The 24,117-nt window shown below is 48.1% G+C and overlaps 1 protein-coding gene across 1 annotated transcript in view; it reads left to right on the top strand.

Annotated features, from left to right (window-relative positions):
* Window positions 1-24,117, top strand: part of NOL6 (nucleolar protein 6) — a 67,428-nt gene that overhangs the window by 11,427 nt on the left and 31,884 nt on the right. Inside the window, exons 10-18 of the mRNA XM_081213297.1 lie at window positions 711-812; window positions 1,867-1,982; window positions 2,973-3,150; window positions 5,869-5,991; window positions 7,932-8,080; window positions 10,833-10,908; window positions 13,447-13,587; window positions 18,600-18,717; window positions 20,687-20,841. Coding sequence (XP_081069423.1) covers window positions 711-812; window positions 1,867-1,982; window positions 2,973-3,150; window positions 5,869-5,991; window positions 7,932-8,080; window positions 10,833-10,908; window positions 13,447-13,587; window positions 18,600-18,717; window positions 20,687-20,841 — 1,158 coding nt within the window. The remainder of the gene's footprint in view (window positions 1-710; window positions 813-1,866; window positions 1,983-2,972; window positions 3,151-5,868; window positions 5,992-7,931; window positions 8,081-10,832; window positions 10,909-13,446; window positions 13,588-18,599; window positions 18,718-20,686; window positions 20,842-24,117) is intronic.

Genomic DNA, 24,117 nt, shown 5'->3' with positions numbered 1-24,117 from the left:
TATACCCCGTCCATTTGGCTGTGTCTCCCCAGCCACTCTGAGCAGCTCCCAACAGAATATTAAAACACGATAAAACATCAAACATTAAAAACTTCCCTAAACAGGGCTGCCTTCAGATGTCTTCTAAAAGTCGGATAGTTGTTTATTTTCTTGACATCTGATGGGAGGGTGTTCCACAGGGCAAGTGCCACTACCCAGAAGGCCCTCTGCCCGGTTCCCTGTAACTTCACTTCTCACAGGGAGGGAACCGCTAGAAGACCCTCACTGCTGGACCTCCGTGTCTGGGCTGAATGATGGGGGTGGAGACGCTCCTTCAGGTATAGATAGAAATATTATCTTTCCAGTGAATCAATATCAAGTCTTTCGGCAGACTTGAGGGTGCAAAGAGCCCATCTATGTTGACCAGGTGTCAAACCCCGTATCTGAAGAAGTGTGCGTGCACACGAAAGCTCATACCAATAACAAACTTAGTTGGTCTCTAAGGTGTTACTGGAAGGAATTTATTTTATTTTGTCCTGTATAATGGGTATGTGATTTAGGATAATATGATCATCTGGCATTTTAAATTGCTCCCCTAAAATTTAGTTATACACCCCGATGCTTCTTTTCTCCAGAATTTTGCAACCATCAGCCATTGCATAAACCTAAGTTTCAAAGGAGCATTTTCCTTATTCTGCCTTTTGAATCTCAGCTTTGTCCTCTTCCTCTAGCCTACCCTGGCGGACTTCCACGCAGCGTTCCAGGTGGTCTTCGTGGACCCTTCTGGGTTGGTCAACCTGTGCGCAGACATGACGGCCTCCACATATAAGCAGGTAAATGAGGTCGTGGTTTAGCCCAGCTTTCAAATGTGCCGTCCAAATTTTTCCTATCAGCCCCAGCCACTACAGATTTACTGGAAGAGAGGAGAGGAAGTTTCTCTGTGCAGCCAAAAGGCCTTGTTACTAGCAGAAGAAATTCATTGGAAAACCGCCCCTTGTATTCATGTCACTTATACCCAGCTCTTCGCCGTTTGCATAATCCTGTAGTGAGAAACAGAATTAAAAATACAACAAAGCAATATTTCACCGAAATTGAACACCCTCAAAGGAAGAACGGTTGATAAAAACGAGGGGGTTTTTCAGCGATGGCAAAACTGATGGCAGTGATAAGAGACACAAATTTAGAATCCTTTAAAGAATTCTGGAAACTCACTCTAATCTGTTTAAAAACTTATTTCCCCTATGCAAAGGCCAAAGCAGGGTTTGAAGCGTAAGAAAATAGCAGGATATATTAAGAAGCGGGTTAAAGAGGATGAAATTAGATAAGACAGAACCTTAAAAAGCAATTTTATGTAATTTGAGTTAGAAATATTGATGTTGGGTGAGTGGAAGTCACTAGTTTGTTGAATTGGAATATAACTTGAGTAGCAGATTTAACTTTCAATATGGAAAAAGAATTATATATATATATATATATATATATATATATATATATATATATATATATATATGAAATTCAGCCTAGTGTAAAAACAGACGGCATGCCAGTGTTTTCACCGTTGTTGGCACTGCAGACTTGTTGGGGTAGGCTGAGAACGGGAGAGTGACTTGGGCGAATGGGGAATTCGAACCCGGGTTTCGTGTTATTGTCTACCTGCTGCTCTGCTTTGCTCTTTGCAAATGGACCAGGGAAGCGAACGGGCCAAGAGTGTTTGCACCGGCCGCTGGGGGGGGGGGGTGGAGTGGTTTTGTAGGGTACCCCCAACCAAGATGAGTTGATGCCTCGAGAGAAAAAAGGAGGCAACTACATTGTGGCCTGGAATTGACACTTGGGGTGTTGGCTTGTTTCTCGGCTTGCCTAAATATGTGCGGTTTTGCTCTCCCTTAGATCCAGTTCGAAGCCAAGCACTCTATGGAGATTCTGGACGACAAAACGATGGATGGGTTCCATTTGCTGCTCATGACCCCCAAGCCTCTGATCCGAGCCTTTGACCACGTGTTCCAGTACGTTCTCTCCACGAGAATATTTCTTTTTTTCTTACATTTACACACTACTTTTTCTTCGAAGGAGCACAAGGGGACCTGTCTGGTTCTCCTCTTCCTCCTCATTTCTTCCTTACAACAAGCATGTGAGAGAAGTTGGGCTGAGATACGGTGACTGGCCAAAGGTCACCCAGTGAGTTTTGCGGCCGCATGGGTATTCGAACCCCAAGCCTCCCAGGCCCTAGTCCAACACTCTTTTAAAAAAATGTATTTTGGTAAAAACCAGAGCCCTTTTGGGGGCGATAATTTAGACGGGAAAAGGTCAAAAAAAGGTTATTTATGTGTGCCATTACGGCTGCCTATGTTTTGTTAGCACAAAATGGAAAACGAGCGAGGTCCTAACCAAAGAAGAATGGCAACTTAAACTGATGGAATTTGTGCAGCTTGTGGATCTAACAGAATAAGAGAACAAGAGCAACATTTGTTTAAAGAAGATTGGAAAATGTTTCTTGAATATATGGGGGGAATTGTGTACACTTGGAAACGTCGGCAGCATTAAGATAAATTCAACAGTTTTGATGGAAGTAATAATGGAATACTGAATGGTTTAATTTATATAAAATATGTGGGGATTTACGCTATGCAAAATGAACCATGGGAAGAGAAGAATGGAAGTCATTGATATTTTAAGGTTGTTTAAATGAATGGTCTAAATTGTAAAACAGAAGAGTTAATAAAAATTATATACAAAAAAAGAAAATAAGTAATACGTAACTAAATAAATAATCATTAATAATCTGACTTGATGCTATATATAAACATCCAAGGAATGGGTCGACTTGCTCATACTGGGCTGCCGAATCGTGTCTTTCTTGGAGAAGAACTTGAGTTGGTTCAGCACCGAGAATTTATTTCTCCTCCACTGCTGTGTTTGCCCAGCTTGGGCACAGTTGCTTATTTGTGGACCCAGCAGTGACTGCACTTCCCTCTCCCGGCCCGCTCTCTCCTCAGCCTCAAGCACGTCTCCAAGCTGCAGGCGGCCTGCAGGAAGATGCAGCTGCTCAACGAGCTGATGGATCGCGGCGGGAATTACGTGGCGGCAACTCTGCCTTTCCTCATCGGCTTGCTGGAACGAGGGCTGTCTCGGAGGATCCTGTTGCTGACGCATGCGCTGCCCCAGACTCAACCAGTAAGTTTTATTTCAGACCATGGTGGTGGTGGTGATATTTATATTATATTTACATTCAAAACCTGACAGTACCAAACTACTGAAGGCTTTTCACCAAAGCCAGACTAAACGTCCTTCCTTCTGCAGTGTTGGATGGCAGGTTGAGATGAGTCCCCTACCAGGACAGACTTTGCTCGTGTGCTCAAGACATCGATTCTATAAAACATATTTTGCTGCACTGTGCAAAATATGAGCAAGTCAGGGCTGAACTGATATTACCCTTGCTGGTACCTTTCCCGGGAAAATCAGAGGCTCACTATGTCAGGTTCCTATTGGAAGACCGGACAAAGGCTAGAACATTAGCAGTGGCAAAGTTTTTATCAGTGGTTGCAAGAACCAATGATCCCTATCTTTAAGTCTGAACAAAATGGTAGTTTAACCTGGAGGTAGACTGTCTGAATTGTGCATTGCTTTGTAACGATTTGTTGGGTCTCTGGACCGTAATAAAGATTGATTGGGCAAGGTGATTGAGCGTGTGGTTGCTGAACAACTCCAGGCACGCCTGGAGGATGCGGACCATTTGGATCCCTTCCAATCAGGGTTCAGGCCTCATCATGGGACTGAAACTGCCTTGGTCGCACTGGTTGATGATCTCCGGCGAGCTAGGGACAAAGGTGAGAGTTGTTTCCTAGTTCTGCTGGATCTCTCAGCGGCCTTTGATACAATCGACCATAACATCCTTCTGAACCGTCTAGAGGGGTTGGGAGCTGGGGGCACTGTTATACAGTGGTTTAGCTCCTTCCTCCTGGGCCGTGTTCAGAAAGTGGTGGTGGGGGATGAGTGTTCAGACCCTTGGGCCCTCACTTGTGGGGTGCCTCAGGGTTCCGTCCTCTCCCCCATGCTTTTTAACATCTATATGAAGCCGCTGGGAGAGACCATCATGGGGTTTGGACTGGGTGTCCATCAATATGCAGATGATACCCAGCTCTACCTTTCTTTCAAATCAGAACCAGTGAAGGCGGTGAAGGTCCTGTGTGACTGCCTGGAGGCGGTTGGAGGATGGATGGCGGCTAATGGATTGAGGTTGAATCCTGACAAGACAGAAGTACTGTTTTTGGGGGACAGGGGGCGGGCTGGTGTGGACGACTCCCTGGTCCTGAATAGGGTAACTGTGCCCCTGAAGGACCAGGTGCGTAGCCTGGGAGTCATTTTGGACTCACAGCTGTCCATGGAGGCGCAGGTCAATTCTGTATCCAGGGCAGCTGTCTACCAACTCCACCTGGTACGCAGGCTGAGACCCTACCTGCCCGCGGACTGTCTGGCCAGAGTGGTGCATGCTCTAGTTATCTCCCGCTTGGACTACTGCAATGCGCTCTACGTGGGGCTACCTTTGAAGGTGACTCGGAAACTACAGCTAATCCAGAATGCGGCAGCTAGACTGGTGACTGGGGGCGGCCGCCGAGACCACATAACACCGGTCTTGAAAGACCTACATTGGCTCCCAGTACGTTTCCGAGCACAATTCAAAGTGCTGGTGTTGACCTTTAAAGCCCTAAACGGCTTCGGCCCAGTATACCTGAAGGAGCGTCTCCACCCCCATCGTTCTGCCCGGACACTGAGGTCCAGCGCCGAGGGCCTTCTGGCGGTTCCCTCATTACGAGAAGCGAAGCAACAGGGAACCAGGCAGAGGGCCTTTTCGGTGGTGGCGCCCGCCCTGTGGAATGCCCTCCCATTGGATGTCAAGGTGATGGACAACTACCTGACATTCAGAAGACATCTTAAGGCGGCCCTATTCAGGGAAGCTTTTAATGTATGATATTTTAGTGTTTTTGGGTTTCTGTGGAAGCCGCCCAGAGTGGCTGGGGAAACCCAGCCAGATGGGCGGGGTACAAATAATAAATTATTATTATTATTATTATTATTTATAAACCACCTTCTGGCGAACCAGAGCAGCGCACGGAAATGTCGTTTACCTTCCTGCCGGAGCGGTATCTATTTATCTACTTGCACTGGTGTGCTTTCGAACTGCTAGGTTGGCAGGAGCAGGGACCGAGCAATGGGAGCTCACCCCGTCGCGGGGATTCGAACCGCCGACCTTCTGATCGGCAAGTCCTAGGCTCTGTGGTTTAACCCACAGCGCCACCCGCGTTCCTTAATAATGTCTTAATAATAATAATAATATTTATTGTCATTGTACAACCTGTGTACAATGAAATTAAACAAGCCTTCCTCCCCCCCAAACACTCAATCTCTTATCAAACAACACACCACCTTGCAAGTCAATTTCGCTGTTATTTATGTTATGTCTTGCTTCAACGTCGTTTTTATGAGGATATACGCTCGGTCTTTATTACCCCTGTCATACGGAAAATTCCAAGTGGGTTTGAACCTAAATGCTTAAAATCCTTGTTAGAGGACAAGGATCCAGAGATCACGCTAAGGGTGGCCAAATTCTGCGCGGCTGCCATAAAACTCAGGGAACAAGCTGTGCAATTACAAAGACTTAAGACCTCCGATGCAAACCCTAGATAATATTTTAGAGACCTAAACCACATTTCTAACTGCTGCCGTATTTGTATTGTTTATTGTTATATTTGATTGTTAATCCAAACTTAATTCTATTGTGTTTTATGCTCATTTAGTATGGTATGTAAAACTGGTCTGGGACCGTAATAAAATCTATATATATCTTTCCAGTGTGGCCCATCTAATTTTGCTTGTCTCATCTTTTTCGCCCAGTGGCCAATTGACGCTGATCCCCCAAAACACAAAGACTTTGGGTCCCTGTCATTTGGACTTCTGCTGAACCTTGAATTTGCAGGCAGCATCCTAGAGAGGGGACCTGGAGGGGACAGACCAGAGGTAAGACTGGAAGAGTGCTCTGGTCCCCATTATTGGGTGCCCAAGAGATTTTCTGCCTACGCTTTTGCCAAGCTAAGCTAAGCAGTTGGCTCCTTATCTCTCTCGCCCTGACCTAGCCACTGTGATCCACGCGACAGTCACCTCCAGACTGGATTATTGTAACTCGCTGTATGTGGGGCTGCCCTTGAGACTGACCCAGAAACTCTAGCGGGTGCAGAATGGTGCGGCGAGACTCCTTACAGGATCACATTTGCCCGGTGCAATACAGTGGTGCCCCGCAAGACGAATGCCTCGCAAGACGAAAAACTCGCTAGATGAAAGGGTTTTGCGGTTTTTGAGCTGCTTCGCTAGACAAATTTCCCTATGGGCTTGCTTCGCAAGACGAAAACGTCTTGCAAGTTTGTTTCCTTTTTCTTAACACCGTTAATACAGTTGCGACTTGACTTCGAGGAGCAACTCATAGAACGTGGCGTGGTAGCCTTTTTTGAGGTTTTTGGTGATTTTTGAAGCTTTTCCAAAACTTTTCCGACACCGTGCTTCGCAAGACGAAAAATTCGCTAGACGAAAAAACTCGCGGAACGAATTAATTTCGTCCTGCGAGGCACCACTGTACCAGCTGCACTGGCTCCCGGTGGAGTACAGGGTCAGGTTTAATGTGCTGGTTTTAACCTTTAAAGCCCTATACAGCCTAGAACCCTAGTACCTACGGGACCGTCTCTCCTGGTATGTCCCACGGAGGACCTTAAGGTCTTCAAACAAAAACATCTTGGAGATCCCAAGCCACAGGGAGGTTAGACTGGTCTCAACCAGAGGCAGGGCTTTTCGGCTGTGACTCCAATCTGGTGGAACGCTCTGTCACAAGAGACTAGGGCCCTGCGGGACTTGGCATCTTTCCACAGAGCCTGCAAGCGGAGCTGTTCCGCCAGGCCTTTGGTCAGGGCGCAGCCTGACCCCCTCCTTTTGTAATCCTCACAGAACTCTAGCCCAATGGTTGCCATCAATTTGATTTGAACTGATTTTATAATGAATTGATTTGAATGCTGTATGACTTTACTGTTGTTAGCCGCTCTGAGCTCTGGGGAGAATGGGATATATAAAAAAATAAAATATTATTATTAGGCACAACCCATTGGTGGTGAAAGTGCTCGCTTTGATTTCAATGGGACTTTTTCAAGGCACAATTATTCATGAAAGAAACTTCCTTGTCCTGTTTTGCACACCCTTTTTCCTTGCTGAAAAATGGTATTTTGGACCCATGGAACTCTCCGCCACTGGAGATTCAGCAGGCACCTTCTGTGCCAAATTTTTGCACCTGCTAAAAGCTTTTCTATTCTGCCAGGCCTATGCAGGCGATTAAGAAGACGTTCACAGTGGCTAATGCATGCCTGTTTTTAGATTTTTCATGGTTTTATTGTATTATTTTATGTTTTTTATTGCTGTACACCACTTTTATGTATTTTTATGACATAGTGGTATACAATTTTTTAAAATAAATGAATTAAATAAACCTATTTATTGCCGCTTTTGCTTTCTTGCTAATTTCTGAAAAGTTAAAACTCTTTTTTATGCAATTTATTTTTAAAGAAGGAAGGTCAGAATCACTTCCTTTTTTCTGCATCCTTTGCAAACAGGATTAGAGTTACCTGTGAAGACAAATTGGCACCTAATGCCCCATTTATATTTGTTTTGGTTCTGCTTTAATTGTTTGGCAGTGGTTGAAAAACACAAACCAAACCCACAGAAGTTAACTTGTATCTGTGCAAACCCAGGAATTGTGGGCCTGGCCTGCAGAACGTTCCTCTATTTTGCTTTTTAAAATGTCTTTATGAGTATATAAAAAATGAATTAAATTACATTCATTTTACTATAAACAAAGCAAGCCTATGAGAAAGAGAGAGAAATGCCTTTCATTTCCCCTCTCTCGGGGTTTGATCCTGCAGGCGCTGGAGTTTCGGCAGTTTTGGGGGAAGCGATCGGAGCTAAGGCGTTTCCAAGATGGCGCCATCTGCGAGGCCGTTGTGTGGGACGCACCAAACATGAGCCAGAAGCGACTCATTTCTGAGCAGATCATTCGCCACCTCTTGCAGTTGTGAGTAGCATGCGGGGACTCGGTTTTGGGGGACCCAGAGAAGGCGAAAACGGGGGTTTGTGTGTGTAAGACCATTGGTCACTGGAACACAACCGGAGTGTTGCTGTTGGAGCACCTCTTCCTTCTCCAGGCAGATCAAGAGGAGAAGATGGCTGCAAAGGTTGCAAGGTTTCTAGCTGGGGCAATCAGAATAAGGTCCACTCTTTGACTGCTGATTCGGGACCCTAAACTGTGTTTTATATAATGGACTTTTTATTTTGTTCTGTGTATATCGCCATGTTTTTTGTGTCGCTATGGCCGACGGCTGATGCAAATAAAGCTTCATTCATACATTCTTTGGGGAGAAGCTAAAACGTTTGGAGATTTCTAACTTCGAAAAAAGGCAGGTGGGCAGTGGCCCTATAAAATTATGGACAGCATGGAGAGAGGAGATAGAGGAAAATATTTTGCATCTGCCATGCTTGTTAAGCACGTAAGAACAGGGGTCAGCAAACTTACTACGCCTCAGGCCGATGTCTCCAGTGCTGATTGTGTGGAGGGTGGGGGAACGCGTGCACACACGTTATTTCCAGCGCACTTCCATGTCAGAGGAGCACCAGAAATAGCTTGTGCGCATGTGCATGGGCCTCCAACCCGGATGTGCACCGGAAATGTGCACAAGCTATTTCCGGTGCTCCTCCAACCCGGAAGTGGGCAGCCGCACAGCGCAGCGCTGGTAAGAGCGGGCGGTGGGGTTGTCACGGGCCAGGTGAATGAGTCCCTCGGGCCTTATCCGGCCCATGGGCCTTAGCTTGGGGACCCCTGCATAAGACAATCCTGCTGGTTAGAGTGAACAATAATCATAGAATCATAGAATCATAGAGTTGGAAGAGACCACAAGGGCCATCGAGTCCAACCCCCTGCCAAGCAGGAAACACCATCAGAGCACTCCTGACATATGGTTGTCAAGCCTCTGCTTAAAGACCTCCAAAGAAGGAGACTCCACCACACTCCTTGGCAGCAAATTCCACTGTCAAACAGCTCTTACTGTCAGGAAGTTCTTCCTAATGTTTAGGTGGAATCTTCTTTCTTGTAGTTTGGATCCATTGCTCCGTGTCCGCTTCTCTGGAGCAGCAGAAAACAACCTTTCTCCCTCCTCTATGTGATAGAGGCTATAAATAATGATATCATCAGTAACTAGCCAATGCACTGCCTCCACGGTCAGAGGCAAGATGCTTCTGAATACCAGTTGCTAGAAAATGGAGGGAAGGGTGGTCTTGGGTTCAAGTATTGCTTGCAGGTTCCCACAGGTGGGAACAGGATGCTGAACTAGAGAGGCCATTGGCCTGTTCCAGCAGGCTCTACTTACTTTCTTACCACGTTCTCGTGTTACGAATGCAAAATATATTTCCTCTGTCTCCTCTCTTCATACTATTCATAAAAGGTAAAAGCGGGTGGCGCTGTGGCCTAACCACTGAGCCTTTTGGGCTTGCCGATCAGAAGGTCAGCAGTTCGTATCCCTGTAATGGAGTGAGCTCCCATTGCTTCATCCCAGCTCCTGCCAACCTAGCAGTTCAAAAGCATACCAGTGCGAGTAGATAAATCAGTACCACTGGGGCGGGAAGGTAAACGGTGTTTCCGTGCGCTCTGGTTTCCGTCGCGTTGTCCCGTTGCTCCAGAAGCGGTTTAGTCCTGCTGGCCACATGACCCAGAAAGCTGCTTGTGGACAAATGCCGGCTCGCTCGGCCTGAAAGCGAGATGTGTGCCGCAACCTCATAATCGCCTTTGACTGGACCTAATGTCCAGGTGTCCCTTGCCTTTACCTTTATCTTATACTACAGTCATACCTTGGGTTACAGATGCTTCGGGTTGTGCATTTTCGGGTTGCGCACTGCGCCGAACCCAGAAGTACCAGAAGAGGTTACTTCCGGGTTGCAGTGCTCGTGCATGTGCAGAAGCGCTAAATCTCACTTTGCGCATGCACAGAAGCGCTGAATCGCAACCCGTGTGTGCACGGACGCGGTGCTGCGGGTTGCGAACGTGCCTCCCGCACGGATCATGTTCGCAACCCGAGCGTCCACTGTATTCATAATTTCATAGATCCACTAACTTCTCCCACACTAGCCGTGGCAATGGAACAAAAGTTTTTTCTGAAGCAGTGTACCTTTAGTCTCGGACAAACCACAGGGTGGGCCTGTTGCTGTCAGCGGCTGTACTCAGGGCTATTCTTCTAGAAAAGGAGGTGCCAGAACTCACCGCGAACGCCCCCTTTGTTTTATTATAATGCCGCCCACCTGGAAGATGCTGGAACTGAGCTCCTGCAAGCTCTGGCTGAAAAAACGCCCCATCTGTACTCATGGGCTGTCCACTGTTGGCAACAGGATACTGGGCCAAATGGTCTGAGCCCACCAAAGAAATTCAGGCGGCAGCCTTGGCTGGTCCCAGAGGAAGCTGGTTCTCTTTTGCCTGTGCCACCGCAACAGTTGCTGATGCCACCATCATCCTGTGAAGGCTGGCGAATTATCTGTCCTAACAGAACGTTACGTAAAGAAGCCCCCGTGTTCTGCAGGCTCTCCTCACTGGGTGCATTTATGACTTTTGTGGTTTCACCAGGCATTGAGCCCACATAGGCTCTCCCAAGCTTTTATCAAAGTCTTTGAAAAAACACTAGAAACTTCGTTTTAAAAAAAGAAAAGAGAGTTGATTAGAAGAAAGGAGCGCGTCCCCTGTTTAAAAGGCTTTCATGGTTTGGCACTCTCTTATCTCTCTGCAGACACATGGACATTCCGGAAACATCCATCTGCTATACAGGTGCCCTGCTGGAGCCTGTGATCAAGCTGCGGCGTGAAGTAAGCAGCCTCTTTCTCCTCTGTGAATTCATGTCCTTTGAAATGCGGTGGAACCTCCCCTTCGTCTCCTCTCCCCTTGTCCCCACCCCCAGGAAATCTGTTCCATAAGGCACAGGGAAAGCTGAGAAAGTCTGTTTTGGAAGCACAATGGCAAAGTGTGTGTGTGTGTGTGTGTGTGTGTGTGTATTAAATAAAAAAGGACGCGGGTGGCGCTGTGGGTTAAACCACAGAGCCTAGGACTTACCCATCAGAAGGCCGGTGGTTCGAATTCCCACGACAGGGTGAGCTTCTATTGCTCGGTCCCAGCTCCTGCCAACCTAGCAGTTCGAAAGCACCTCAAAGTGCAAGTAGATAAATAGGTATCGCTCCGTCGGGAAGGTAAACGGTGGTTCCGTGCGCTGCTCTGATTCGCCAGAAGCGGCTTAGTCATGCTGGCCACATGACCCGGAAGCTGTACACCGGCTCCCTCGACCAATAAAGCGAGATGAGCGCCGCAACCCCAGAGTCGGCCATGACTGGACCTAATGGTCAGGGGTACCTTTACCTTTACCTATGTATTAAATGTGCATACCGTCTTTCATCTGAAGATCACAGAGGGCTTCCCAACACAAAAATGCAACATGAAAAACAAAATACGTAACGAAACCAAAGCAAACCAGTTACCCCCCTCAAACACTTTTAAAAAGCCATAGATTGTTGTGTCCTTCAAAAAATGATCGCTGCCTCCTCTGCCCTGTTAAGTCACATCCACACCATATGTTTACCATTGATACCACTCGTGCCTTCCCCCAAAGTACTCTGGGAGCTGTAGTTTAAGGGTGCTGAGAGATGTTTAGCAGATTCCACAGAACTACAATTCCCAGGGTTCCCTGTGAAGAGAGACTGACTGTTACAGCACTATTGAGAATTGCAACTCTCAATTCTGTGTTGTTGTTTTCCTGGTGTCTGCCTTTTTTCATTAAGAGCAGCTATGAGAGCAACTTCCTGGAATCACTAATTGCAGGTTTTGGATGAGAGTTTTTGGGGTATCAATGTGGTGATGGGGAATGGTTAGCCCAGTTCCCCTCGTTCCATGGTCCTCATTCTGATCAGAGAGGCCCATGCAGCTGCTGTTTCAGGAAAACCCAGAAACCAGACTTGTTAAATGCATTCACAGATTGAACATACAGTCGTACCTCTACTTTCGTATCCCCCTAGATACAGAATCTTTGGGTTACTCCCACGGCAAACCCGGATATGTATACTTCTGCGTGCATGCGCAGAAGCACTCAATCGCTGCGTGCACGGAAGTGCGTCTCTATTTATGTAATTTTCAGGGTGCAAACGGACCCCCGGAATGAATTAAGTTCTTATCTGGAGGGTCCACTGTATTCTCTAGTTTGGTAGTTATCCTCCTGTAAAGGGCAGTGTCTATTGTGCCAAAATAAAAAGGTCAGGTGGTTATGTCGCATGGCTGCGTCCAGGCTGGTCTGCAGGTGGCACCCTTCAGCTGCGATATTTCGGACGGGAGTGCGTTGCAATCTGCTTTAGATCTGCTTTCTTTAAGGGAGCGTCAAACCGACTGCCAAAATCCAGTTTCTCCTAAGAAACCGGTGGTCTCACGCTGCAAGCACGCATGGGAGACAGTCTCTTTCCACATGTGTTGTGCATGGTCTCCCCACACGTCTGGGCACTCCCTGTGGGACTGGCAGACTTTTCCAGATCCCCCCCCCCCCAAAAGTGGAATGTTGAGGTTTCGGACTGTCCATTTGGCTAACTTAGACAAAAAGCGCCTCTCATATTCCAGCTGATTCACACTTCTCCAGATTTTCCCCAGCCATAAAATGCAGATTTTGTATGCCATGTTTTATATATTCATGTTCTCCCAACTAGGCCCTTTTGAAAGATATCCTGCTGCAGATTGAGAGGGACAGACAAGATGGATGTTTGCTATGAGCTGGATGAATACAGTGGTGCCCCGCAAGACGAATGCCTCTCAAGACGGAAAACTCGCTAGACGAAAGAGTTTTCCGTTTTGGAGGTGCTTTGCAAAACGAATCTCCTATGGGCTTGCTTCGCAAGAGGACAATGTCTTGCGAGTTCCTGCTGGTTTTTTCCCCTCCCCCCCTTTTTCTAAGCCACTAAGCCGCTTATCAGCTGATCCGATAAGCAGATAAGCCGCTAAAAACGCTAATCCGCTAATCCGTCAGTGGGCTTGCTTCGCAAGACGAAAAAACCACTAGACGAAGAGAATCACAGAACGGATTCTTTTCGTCTTGCGAGGCACCACTGTATAACCAGTCTTAAATGTTTTGGACCACAGTTCCTGCCTTGCCACACTCAGCCAGCTATCTCTCTTTAATTTAGATGGATTTCCTCCCTAAATTGATTTCTGAATTCTGAATTTATTGTTATTCACATTTTATACTTTCTTTTATGCTGGTTTTTTGTTGCATCAATTAAGTGTTTTGAATTTGTTGTTAGCCGCCCTGAGCCCGGTTTTCTGAACCAGGAAGGGCGGGGTATAAATAAAAAAATTATTATTATTATCTTGAACAGCCGGCAGGTACTGGCGAGGAGGCCATGTTGAGCGTTGTCCGCTCCTACGACGACCTGAGCCGCAAGCTGTGGAAACTGGAGGGGCTGCCGCTGACGGTGACGTCCGTGCAGGGAGCCCACCCTGCCCTCCGGTATACCGATGTGAGTTTGAGCCAACAAAGGGGGGCTGTCGGAGGACACGCTCGGTCTGTTTAGACGGGTCTCCTGCGCCGTAATGCACGCTTCTGTGGCAACGGTTTTCGTGGCAGGGCAGATTGCGAGGGAGGCAGGTGCATGGGGAAGATTGTGCATTAGGATTTGGCCACCCCGTGGTGGTGGGGGGGTCTGTTGGGATACTGCCAGGGAGACGGGGGCTTCCCCCAGCTGGCTGCGGACGATCACCGGTCTCCCATGCAGTGGCGTAGCGTGGGTTGTCAGCACCCGGGGCAAGGCAAGTAATTTGCGCCCCCTAACCCTAACCCCCAGATGTTGTGCCCGGTGCAGCCGGCCCCCCCTGCACCCCCCACACTACGCCACTGCTCCCATGGAACAGCATCAGTCAATTAGCGACACGAGACTCAGAGACGTTCCAAGACCCATGCACACCCTATCAGCAGAGAGTTTAATCATCCACAATGGAAGATGCAGACAGAGAGAGCATATTAATAGCTTTATTCAGCGTATTCGGGAACAAAGCAAAAACATGACTGCATCCCTTCGTCTCCAGCGAAAACAGCAAAGCAAAAGCAATATTTAAAAGCAATGTTATTTTTTTGATGGAGGTTGCCTATTTTAAAGTTATGTTTTATTATCACATTTTTGTATTGCATTAGATTGTTATAAGATGTACGGTACATTTTTTGTTTCTTCAGCTTGTAAACCGCCTTGCGTATTCTAAGATAGAAAGGCGGTATACAAATTAAAAATGATGATAATGATGATGATATACAACAGAAGTTCCCAGAGAGAGCTGGAAGTAAACAGGCATGTGACACACAACAGCCTGTTCCCTTTTAAGGTGGAACGGAACTATGTCCTAACAGAATCCTCCTGAAATGGCAGAAGTCATCCTAGAAAGCTTTATGGGGAACATCCATTGATAAAAATGCAGAGCTGTCTCCTGCTGGGTCCAACCCTTGGTCCCCCTAGCTCAGTGCTATCTAATGCAGGGGTAGGCAACGTGGTGCCCTGCAGAAGGTTTTTGTACTACAGTGGTGCCCCGCAAGACGAATGCCTCGCAAGACGGAAAACTCGCTAGACAAAAGAGTTTTCCGTTTTGGAGGTGCTTCGCAAAATGAATTTCCTATGGGCTTGCTTCGCAAGACGAAAATGTCTTGCGAGTTCCTGCGGTTTTTTCCCCTCCCCCCCTTTTCTAAGCTGCTAAGCCACTTATCAGCTGATCCGATAAGCCGCGAAAAGCCACTAATAGCGCTAATCCGCTAATCCGTCAATGGGCTTGCTTCGCAAGACGAAAAAACCGCTAGACGAAGAGAATCACAGAACGGATTCTTTTTGTCTTGCGAGGCACCACTGTACAATTATTTATTTACATACATACATACCCCGCCCATCTGGCTGGGCTTCCCCATGCACTCTGGGCAGCTTCCAACAAAATATTAAAAATACAGTAATGCATCAAACATTAAAAGGGACGCGGGTGGCGCTGTGGGTTAAACCACAGAGCCTAGGACTTGCCGATTAGAAGGTCGGCGGCTCGAATCCCCGCAATGGGGTGAGCTCCTGTTGCTCGGTCCCTGCTCCTGCCAACCTAGCAGTTCGAAAGCATGCCAGTGCAAGTAGAGAAATAGGTACCGCTCCGGCGGGAAGGTAAACGGCGTTTCCGTGCACTGCTCGGGTTCGCTAGAAGCGGCTTAGTCATGCTGGCCACATGACCTGGAAGCTGTACGCCAGCTTCCTCGGCCAATAAAGCGAGATGAGCGCCTCAACCCGAGTCGGCCACGACTGGACCTAACAGTCAGGGGTCCCTTTACCTTTACCTTCAATGCATCAAACATTAAAAGCTTCCCTATACAGGGCTGCCTTCAGATGTCTTCTAAATGTCAGGTAGTTGTTTATCTCTTTGACATTTGATGGGAGGGCGTTCCACAGGGCGGGTGCCACTACCAAGAAGGCCCTCTGCCTGGTTCCCTGTAACTTGGCTTCTCGCAGTGAGGGAACCGCCAGAAGGCCCTCGGAGCTGGACCTCAGTATCCAGGCTGAACGGTGGGGGTGGAGACGCTCCTTCAGGTATACTGGACCGAGGCCATTTAGGGCTTTAAAGGTCAGAACCAACACTTTGAATTGTGCTTGGAAACATGCTGCAACTCCTGCCTGTATGGCCCAATGGACAAGGACGATGGGATTTGTAGTCCAGCAGTTCTGGAGAGAACCATGTTAGCAACTCCTGCGGCCTGCTGTGGCTGGGAGCCACAGGATCCTGGCCAGAGGAGGGTCGTAGAATTATAGAGTTGGAAGGGAACCTCAAGGTCATCCAGTCCACCCCCCTGCAACGCAGGAATCGCAACCAAAGCATCCTGGCGGGGGTAGACCTTGGTAATATGCTGCCGTTTGACACCCCCCTCTGCAGTTCTTGCAGCGCTGTCGTAAGCCCGGGGTGCACAGTGAAAGCGGCAAAGGTGGCCCCCGCAACTGTGGGAGAGGGGAGACTTGGCATGAGAGCAAGTTGAAGGAAATCTCCCCCCCCAAAAAAAAATATGGACTGTCCCCGGGAATCTGCAGCATTGAGGGGTCCTGAGGCAGGCAGCCACCTCCCTCAGGACCTTTGCAGGCTGTACCATTGCAACGTTCAATCCGCCCCCCCGACCACTGGCGGAGGAAGAGGAGTGCGGGGGCAGCGCACCGCCCCTGGTGGGCTGACATCGCGGCTGCCCACCGCGGCTGCCCACCAGCCCTGCCCCGTCTGCTCTCCGCCCCCCCCGGTGCCAGAGCATGAAGCTCCGCCACTGCCCCCCGACCCCCATGACAGTCACCTCTCCCATCAGGGCCTAGGACCCACGTACCTATGGGACCGCCTCTCCTGGTACGCCCCGCGGAGGACCTTAAGGTCCACAAATGACAACACTTTGGAGGTGCCTGAGCCGCAAGGTGGTTAGATTGGTCTCAACTAGGGCCAGAGACAGCAGTCACGAAATTAAAAGACACCTGCTTCTTGGGAGAAAAGCAATGACAAACCTAGACAGCATCTTAAAAAGCAGAGACATCACCTTGTCAACAAAGGTCCGTATAGTTCAAACTATAGTTTTCCCAGTAGTGATGTATGGAAGTGAGAGCTGGACCGTAAAGAAGGCTGATCGCCGAAGAATGGATGCTTTTGAATTATGGTGCTGGAGGAGACTCTTGAGACTCTTTCGTCGGACACGACTAAATGACTAAACAACAAAGGGCCAGGGCCTTTTCAGTACTGGCCCCGACTGGGAACGTTCTGTCACAAGAGACGAGGGCCCTGCGGGACTTGACATCTTTCTGCAGGGCCTGCAAGACAGAGCTGTTCCGCCTGGCCTTTGGTTTGGACTCAGTCTGACCCTTATGTCTCCCTCCCCTTATGGTTTTGAACTATGGGCTACTATTAAAATGAGGCTGCATTTTAAATTGTATTTTAACCCGTATTTTAAATTGTTTTTCCCCCTCCCCTGTTGTGTTTTTATTGTGATTTTACTGGTGTTAGCCGCCCTGAGCCCGTTGTCAGGAAAAAGCAGCAATGCAAAAGCCAGCTGCAGGTGGCTGGAATGCAAAACAGGATGTTGATGTCTGGAACTGTACTGTTGGGAAAAAGGGGCAGTCCATTCTCTGTACTGAGCACCGGATGTTAGCTCAGAGTGTCATCTGACCTGTACTGGAAGTACAGGGGTGGAGTTGTGACTCTATTGCTGGAGTCTGGAAGGTACAGACACGTTTCTCTGTACTGCTAAATGACAGGAATAAAGACATGTAAATAGGACTCCTGTCTGTCTCCTTTCCCCTCCCTGGGGGAATGCAGGGAGGGAGAAGGAGGAGGGTGTGTTCTTCTCACGTCTGAGAAGGATCTCCGATTTATGGCCTTGCCTGCCGGGAGACGCAGACGGGAAGGTCAACAAGTATCTCAGTCGGTTTGCCCGTGGGAGGCCAGTTACCTCTGACTGCGAGCTGAGATACTGACACCCGGCTCTGGCCAGGGAGGGCAGGATATAAATAAAATTTTATTGTTGTTGTTTAGTCGTTTAGTCGTGTCCGACTCTTTGTGACGCGTCTTCCACTGCCTCCCGCAGTTTGGTCAGAATCATGCTGGTAGCTTTGAGAACACTGTCCCACCATCTCGTCCTCTGTCATCCCCTTCTCCTTGTGCCCTCTATCTTTCCCAACATCAGGGTCTTTTCCAGGGAGTCTTCTCTTCTCATGAGGTGGCCAAAGTCTTGGAGCCTCAGCTTCAGGATCTGTCCTTCCAGTGAGCACTCAGGGCTGATTTCCTTCAGAATGGAGAGGTTTGATCTTCTTGCAGTCCATGGGACTCTCCAGAGTCTTCTCCAGCACCAGAATTCAAAAGCATCCATTCTTTGGCAATCAGCCTACTTTATGGTCCAGCTCTCACTTCCATACATCTCTACTGGGAAAACCATAGCTTTTACTACACGAACCTTTGTCCGTATTTCATTTTATTTCTTTCATTCATATATATATATGAATGAATATATATATGTGTGTGTGTGTGTGTGTGTGTATGTATATGTATGTAAAATTTATTATTTATTAAAAATAAAAAGATTCCTTCCAGTAGCACCTTAAAGACCAACTAAGTTAGTTCTTGGTATGAGCTTTCTTGTGCAAGCACACTTCTTCTGGCACACGAAAGCTCATACCAAGAACTAACTTAGTTGGTCTTTAAGGTGCTACTGGAAGGAATTTTTTTATTTTGACTATGGCAGACCAACATGGCTACCTATCTGTTATTATTTATTATTATTATCATCAGCCCCCAGTGAATTCTGCCTTTTAAATGTCATAACAAAGGTGTCCCAGAGAGCCATTGGCCAGCCAGCATCCTTGCAGCCCTTTGCAATTGGAAACAGGGCTTTTTCTGCCAGGGGTGTGTACCCTGAGGATGTGCTGCTTCCTTGAGATCTTGTGTGGATTCCCCCTTTTCTTGCTCCTCTTAACGTGCCTTCCTGGTTCTTTCTCAGGTCTTCCCTCCGGTGCCCGTGAAACCAGATTACGCCTACCACACCAGGACCGAGGGCCGGGAGTCTCTTCTGCCCTTGGCAGAGAAGCCATGCCCAGCGTATTTAGCACCAATGAAAGGCAAGGATGGGTAATGTGGGTGAGACTGTCTCAAAGTGGGCAAGGGGCATTGTGAGTCCCCCCTGCTGCTACTTCATTTTGTAGTAACCAAACAAACCCCTGTGTTGCAAAGAGAACGTCAACAATGTCTAGACAATCTTTATAGAATTTCTTCAAACCATACCAAGTCCAAAATGAAATCTTTAGTCTCAAAGTCTGGAAATCTTTAAAAGAATCGAGGTACCAGACTTGGTGTGACGCGGGTGGTGCTGTGAGTTAAACCACAGAGCCTAGGACATGCCGATGAAAAGGTTGGCGGTTCAAATCCCCGCGACGGGGTGAGCTCCCGTTGCTCGGTCCCTGCTCCTGCCCACCTAGCAGTTCGAAAGCACGTCAAAGTGCAAGTAGATAAATAGGTACCACTCTGGCGGGAAAGTAAACGGCGTTTCCATGCGCTGCTCTGGTTCACCAGAAGCGGATTATTCATGCTGGCCACATGACCCGGAAGCTGTTCAACAGCTCTCTCGGCCAATAAAGCGAGATGAGCGCCGCAACACCAGAGTCTGCCACGACTGGACCTAATGGTCAGGGGTCCCTTTACTTTTACCAGACTTTGTACGATGAAAGACAAGCTGTGAAGCTTTGTGTATTTAGCCAATATGATGTCCAACACTGAACAGTTATTCCGGATATTGACAACTGTTTCGTAGAATTATTCGTCAGCATGGTGGGAGGATATAAAATTGCTTCATAAACCCATCTTATTTCGAATGAATGTATGTAAATGAAAATATCAAATGCTGTGGAACAGTTCTCATGTAATAATGGCACTGTTCCACAGCATTTGATATTTTCATTTACAGTGGTACATCTGGTTGCAAACGGGATCCATTCTGGAGCCCTATTCGCAACCTGAAAGGAATGCAACCCGCGTCTGCGCACATGCGGGTCGCGATTCGCCGCTTCTGTTCATGCGTGTTACGTCATTTTGCGTGTCTGCGAGTGCGAGAGGCAAAACCCGGAAGTAACCCTTTCCGGTACTTCTGGGTCGCCGCGGGATGCAACCTGAAAAGACGTAACCCACAGCGTTCGCAACCCGAGGTATGACTGTACATACATTCATTCAAAGCAAGATGGGTTTATGAAGCAATTCTATATCCTCCCAATTAAAATCGTTAGTAGGATTGGAATATCACTTGTAGTCTAATAGTGAGTTTTGGAAACAATGGAGAGGTAAAAGATTTGGATTATTATAAAAGATGCGGGAGGAAATGATTATAATAATAATAATTTATTATCTATACCCCGCCCATCTGGCAGGGTTTCCCCAGCCACTCTGGGCGGCTTCCAACAAAATATTAAAATACAATAGTCCACCAAACATTAAAAGCTTTCCTAAACAGGGCTGCCTTCAGATGTTTTCTAAAAGTCTGGTAGTTGTTGTTCTTTTTGACATCTGGTGGGAGGACGTTCCACAGGGCGGGGGCCACCACCGAGAAGGCCCTCTGCCTGGTTCCCTGTAATTTTGCTTCTCGCAGTGAGGGAACTGATTCACAATTGGACCCACAAAGGGGAGGAGGGGGAAATCCAGGAGATTCCTTGGAATCTTGTTGGATAATGTGAATGGAAAGTTTCAATTTCAAAAACCAAAAAAATGAATTGAGAAAAAGAGAAGAAGTTAGGTTATCCCTGTCCAGACTGGAGCGCAGCTGGGCCACCAGCCAAAGCTGACGGAAGTCACCCCACGCTTCCAAGGCCACCTGGGCTTCGGGCAACAGCAAGGGGTCCAGGCGTAGCCACAAGCTATGTACCCGCTCCTTCAGAGGAAGTGTAACCCCATCAACCTCCCGGCCATCTGCTCTAGGGAACACTGCTTCAGTCTTATCTGGATGGAGCCTTATCAGGATCTTTGCCTGCCCTTCTCCTGCTACCATGCTGATGCTTGCGCCTTCCGTTAACTCTTTTGCCTCCTCCTTCCCTCTTGCACCAGTGATCTGCCACATGGAGGGCAGCGGCCAGTGGCCTCAGAGCAAGGAAGCCATCCGGCGGGTCAAGGCCGCCTTCCAGCTGCGGCTGGCAGAACTTCTCCACCAGCAGCACCATCTGCTCTGCAGGGCTTCGCCCGCCTACACAGACGTGTATAAGGTAATTGTGCCGGAGGGTGGGTGTGTTCGTGCACATTTGGCCCCCGCAGATGCGCAGGAAGGTGGAAGCCACTGCCTTGCGAAATATGACCAAGGGGTCTGCTATCTTGAGAGAGAGAGAGATGGGAAGTAGGACTCACTCCCATCAGTTCCACTGTGACAGGCCAGTTCCATCAAGTGTCCTCTCCTGTCACCTGGGAGAGATGGAAAGCAGAAGGCTCAGCTGGTCAGCTTTGCCGAAAACCCGGCTCCACCAGGCTCCTCCTATGCTTGAACTATGCAAGCTGGCCGTTATAAGAACAAAGATTAATATAGTCGTGCTTGAGTTTGATTTCTTCCTCTGCCCTCCTCACACCTTTTCCCTTGTGTGATGTGTTTCTTTAGAACGTAAGCCTGTGGGCATGGGCAAATAAATAAATAATAATAATAATAATAATAATAATAATAATAATAATAATAATAATAATAATAATAATATATTTATACTCTGCCCATCTGGCTTGGTTTCCCCAGCCACTCTGGGCGGCTTCCAACAGAATACAGTCATACCTCGGGTTACAGAGCCTTCAGGTTGCTTTTTTTGGGTTATGGACCAGCGAAACCCAGAAGTACCGGAATGGGTTACTTCCGGGTTTTGGCAGTCGCACATGCACAGAAGCGGTAAAACGCGCTTTGCACATGTGCAGAAGCACCAGATCGCAACCTGTGTGTGTGCAGATGCGCTGCTGAGGGTTGCAAACGTGCATCCCGCACAGATCACGTTCGCAAGCCTAGAGTCCACTGTATTAAAAACACAATAAATGTCTTCTAAAAGTCAGGTACCGTATTTTTCGCTCTATAACACGCACCTGACCATAACACGCACATCGTTTTTAGAGGAGGAAAACAGGGGGGGGAATTCTGAATGAAACAGTGGATGTATCATTTTTGTGCCTCATGCTGTGGCCACAGACATGTGATCTGATGGTGAATTTGGGGTGACCCAATGCAAAAATCCTGAGAATCTCTGTGGATCTGTGCTTTGTAACCACGTTTTTGAACCATTGCAGCCCCAGGCAACAGTGGGTGCGTGATTTTTGGGGGGCAGGCTGTAGCCATGGACATGCTATGTGATCTGATGGTGAATTTGGGGTGACCCAATGCAAAGATCCTGAGGATCCACGTGGATCCATGCTTTGTAACCACGTTTTAAGTGGGGAGGGAAGGAAAAACACAGAAGGGACAAGGAGCACGAGAGTGCAGAGAAGCAGCTGGCTAAGAATGAAGGAGAGGGGTTTAACGGGAGGGAGGAAAGGAAGGCAAAAGTTTTCCCCAAGCCAGCCCCCCCTCCCACCTGCATGTTTTCCGGCTGCCTGCGAGTCCCTAAAATGCTTCCCTGGGCACAGCAGCACCGGAGCACGGAGAGGAATTAGAAGGAAGGACGCGATCCTTTCCTTTCCCCTCTGCTTGCCTAGAGGGGAGGGGATTTGCCTGCTCTTTGTTCCGTTTGAGCAAACAGCAACCGAAACAGAAGAGGGTGGGCAGTAAGACCCTGAGGCAGAATGCAGGAAAGCAACAGCTTCCTCTCTCGCGCGATCGGATTTTTGCCTGATTTTTGCCTCTGCACTCGGGCCAGTCGGCTCCAGGGACCACACATTCGCTCAATAACACGCACAGACATTTCCCCTTACTTTTTAGGAGTTGTTTATTTCCTTGATCTCTGATGAGAGGGTGTTCCACAGGGCGGGCGCTACTACCGAGAAGGCCTCCTGCCTGGTTCCCTGTAACCTCACTTCTTGTAGGGAGGGAACCTCCAGAAGGTCCTCGGAGCTGGACCTCAGGGTCAGGGCTGAATGATGGGGGTGGAGATGCTCCTTCAGGTATACCTGGCTTTTGAGGCCGTCTAGGGCTTTAAAGGTGAGCTGTATTGTTTTAACATCACTTTGGGAGCAGGGCTGAACAGGTGTTCTCAATACACAGTTTTAACAATTTCAGACGCAGACTCCTCCCGATAAATCTGAAGCAAATTCAGAATATTGCCCCTAGCTTTGGGTGGTTATTCCACCCTGTTCTCCTTAGCAGCGCCGAGCACCACACGTTCCATAATCTTGAAGGGATTTTGGCTCTCTGGGACCCTTTTCCTGCCACAAACTTTGCTTGGCTTTGTGGTTGGTGGACTCATCTCTGAGCCTCTCGCACAGAGAGGATGACTATCTAAGGGCTGAGATTCAGGACTTCTGGTGTGCATCTCGCACGACCCTTGTGTAAAGTTCACCATCAGGTCCAGAAAGGCCACCTTACCCTGACATTTTGGTGCAAATTGGTCTCTTGACTCCTAATTGTATTTATTTATTTATTACCGTATTTTTCGCCCCATAGGACGCACCGGCCCATAGGATGCACCAAGTTTTTTTGGGGGGGAAATAAAGGAAAAAAAATTATTTCCCCCCCAGGCGCTTGTGGGGCCGGCAGCGGGGAGAACCGCTCTTCTCCCCGCCGCCCGCCTGCAGACCAGGTCCGGGGACAGCGGGAGGACGCGCTGCGCCTCCCAGCTGTCCCCGGAGCTTGCAGGGCAGGCAGCGGGGAGAAGCACGTGTCTCCCCGCCGTCAGCCTCCAAACCACATCGGGAGACAGCGGGATGGCAGTGTTCCGCCTCCCCACTGTCCCCCGACCTTGTGGGGCTGGCGCTGCGGCTCTCCTGAAGCCTGGAGAGCGAGAGGCGTCGGTGCGCACCGACCCCTCTCGCTCTCCAGGCTTCAGCGAAAGCCTGCATTCGCCCCTTCATTTTTGGAGGGGAAAAAGTGCGTCCTATAGGGCGAAAAATACGGTAAATTTGTTTACCCATCGTAGTTGTCAACTTTTCCCTTTTCTTGCGAGGAATCCTATTTTAATAAGGAAATTTCCCTTAAAAAGGGGGAAACATTGACAGCTATGATACCCATAGGTCTCAGGGCAGTTCACAACATAAAATTACAATATAAAAAACACAGAATACATAATAAAAACAAGAAGCAAAGACAACCCAATGATCTTCCCTTCCACAACACATTCAAAAGGGCACCAGGTGTCCATAAGCCAAAGGCCTAGTTGAAGGGGAATGTTTTTGCCTTGAACTTATGCTGTTCCTTCGATTTTATTTACTTTTGCACTTTTAATTTGACATTTCTAATTTACTGCACATGGCTCTGAATTGCGGTATTTTATGGAACTCACCCTGGGGATATTACGTGAAGAGCAGGAACTCCCTCCCACAGGAGAAAGTGATGATCACAAACTTAGATTAGGGAAATGTATGGA

This window comes from Podarcis bocagei (genome assembly GCF_964188305.1).
Source record: "Podarcis bocagei genome assembly, chromosome: 11".
In the NCBI taxonomy this organism is placed as follows: Eukaryota; Metazoa; Chordata; class Lepidosauria; order Squamata; family Lacertidae; genus Podarcis; species Podarcis bocagei.
The sequence above is the reverse complement of the archived record's forward strand: the minus strand, read 5'-3'. Positions and strand labels throughout refer to the sequence as shown.